This window comes from Pinus tabuliformis, chromosome 7 (genome assembly GCF_031772625.1).
Source record: "Pinus tabuliformis cultivar Carrire ecotype Pingquan chromosome 7, CPIR1, whole genome shotgun sequence".
Classification (NCBI taxonomy): Eukaryota; Viridiplantae; Streptophyta; class Pinopsida; order Pinales; family Pinaceae; genus Pinus; species Pinus tabuliformis.
This window is the reverse complement of record NC_142293.1, coordinates 65,018,412-65,020,710: the sequence shown is the minus strand read 5'-3', so window position 1 is coordinate 65,020,710 and position 2,299 is coordinate 65,018,412. Positions and strand designations below refer to the sequence as shown.

General features: G+C 39.2%; 1 protein-coding gene across 1 annotated transcript; it reads left to right on the top strand.

Annotated features, from left to right (window-relative positions):
* The first annotated feature begins 228 nt into the window (after nt 1-228).
* LOC149245232 (3-oxo-Delta(4,5)-steroid 5-beta-reductase-like) lies at nt 229-1,843 on the top strand. The gene is made up of 2 exons (XM_089457708.1): nt 229-364; nt 471-1,843. The coding sequence occupies exons 1-2, from the start codon at nt 314-316 to the stop codon at nt 1,689-1,691; spliced, it is 1,272 nt and encodes a 423-aa protein (XP_089313834.1). The 5' UTR covers nt 229-313; the 3' UTR covers nt 1,692-1,843.
* Nucleotides 1,844-2,299: the final 456 nt, after the last annotated feature.

Sequence of the window (2,299 nt, the reverse complement as noted above, 5' to 3'; positions counted from 1 at the left end):
CCCATGTGTTCAGATTGTTTGTGTTCTCCATTGATTACGTTGTATGAGTATGCAGCAATTTATATTTTATTTTGAAGTTTAGGATAACAAGTAATACATTCCTACACGGAACAACCAACCCAACGCCCACTCCAGATGACTACATTCTACGATATCTTAATTTCTCTTCAAATTACACGCTTATAAAAATGCATCGCCTCCTCCCTATCTCTACTCCAAGAGATCAGCTTATAAAAATGCATCGCCTCCTCCCTATCTCTACTCCAAGAGATCAGCGTTGATCTGATGTGCTTGCAAACAATCAGTAAGAGTCATGGGGTCATGGAATTATTCATGGTGGACGGGGAGCTTCGGAACCCCAGAGGTTAGAGATCGGACCCCTCTTTCTCAATATTCGATTCTCTACATGTATTCATATAGTTATTTATAAATGCAACTTTACAAATTATGGCTGTGTTAATTATATGCAGAGACGCGAGCGAGATGATCAATACACGAATGGCGAAAGTAGTGGCAGCAGCTCCGGAGGAAGTAGTGATAACAAGAACAAGAAGAAGTATCATGTTGGGCTGATCGTAGGTGTGACAGGAATGGTAGGTAGCAGACTGGCAGATATTCTGCCCACACACGATATTCAAGGCGGTCCGTGGAAGGTGTACGGAGTAGCCCACCGGCCTATTAGCCCTCACAATTACGAGGATATTCAATACATAGAGTGCGACCTGCTGGATAGGGATCAGACGATGGCAAAATTCTCGGCTCTCGCCGATGTTACGCACGTCTTCTGGGTGATCACAAATGCCGGCCGAGGAATCGAAGAGGACGATTTGAACAGTAAAATGCTCGCAAATGTTTTGGATTCTCTTATTCCCAATGCCCCCAATCTGGAACATGTGTGTCTGCAAAAGGGAACGGAGCATTATCGGGGCACTCACGAAATTTCCGCCATGGATTTGATTACTGATCCTGACGAGGTTCCGGATCAGGAGAGAGTTCCCAGGCTGAATAATGGCTCAAATTTCAGGTACCATGAGTTGGAGGACGTGCTATTTGCAAAATTAGGAGGAGAGAGTGATATTAAGATCAGCTGGTCAATCCATCGCCCCGCTGTCATATTATTGGGCTTCTCTCCTTTGACTAGCTACTCTTCCATGAATCTGCTCGCTTCTCTCGCAGTTTACGCTGCGATCTGCAAGAAGGAGGGCACGCAGTTCAGATTCCCCGGGAATTCCACCACATGGGAAGGGCCCACGGTCGCTTCGGATGCGGAACTCATTGCAGAGCAGCAGATATGGGCGTGCATTGAACCGAATGGTAAGAACAAGGTATTTAATGTGAGCAACGGTGATGTGTTCAGATGGAAAAGCCTGTGGACAGTGCTTGCAGAGAAGCTGGAGGTGGAGGCGGGTGATTATGAGGGTCGTGGGTTTTCCTTGGCAGAGAAGATGAAAAGTAAGAGCGGTGTGTGGGAGGAGATTGTGAAGGAGAAGGGGCTTGTGGAGAGCAGGCTTGAAGAACTGGGCGAACAATGGTGGTTATCTGTTGACAGAATATTGAACAGGAATTTGATGAAGGGTGTGAGCATGAGCATGAACAAGAGCAAGGACTATGGTTTTCTGGGGTTTAGGAACACAGAGAGCTCTTGTATCGAATGGATTGATATGCTGAAAACCCATAAAATCATTCCTTGATTGAAGGGCACAGAAAGTAGCCATGACGAATTGCAGGTTCAAAAGTTGCAAGGCATACATAGTTTGTTATTGATTAGGATAAAAAGAAAAATTATTTCGACCTGTAACTTTTCAAAGTTAAATCGAGTTTTCTAATTAATTTAGTATCGTAATTTTTGGTTTGAATTTTGATAAAATAATTTTTAGTTGTTATTTAAAATATATTTTTTTTTTAATTGTATATATATTTTTTTGTTTTTAATTATAAATGGTGTAATTCTAATACATTTCTACCCAATTCCATATATATATATATAAAAGTTACTGTTGGGTAAAGGTTGGATTCAAATAATTTTAAGTTAAATTTACTATCTTTTTGTGATGATTCAGTGGACCGCGATATATCATGGGAAGTATGGTTCTTAGACAAATATTTTTTCAAGAATCATAATTTTACAATCTTTCTCAAAGAATCATAACTTTATTTATTAAACATTTTTTAATATTAATATTTTTGAAAATTGTTTTTAATGAATAGTAAGTATTTAAAAAACAAAAATATTTTTGAGATTTTTTTTATTACATATATATTTTTGTATATGTAAAATAAATTTTTAAATATATAAATA

Excerpts from the sequence above, each read along its gene's own strand:
- LOC149245232 (XM_089457708.1), top strand. The coding sequence starts at position 314 with ATGGGGTCATGGAATTATTCATGGTGGACGGGGAGCTTCGGAACCCCA. Across the intron at positions 365-470 it reads GGAGCTTCGGAACCCCAGAG|AGACGCGAGCGAGATGATCA; the intron begins GTTAGAGATCGG and ends AATTATATGCAG.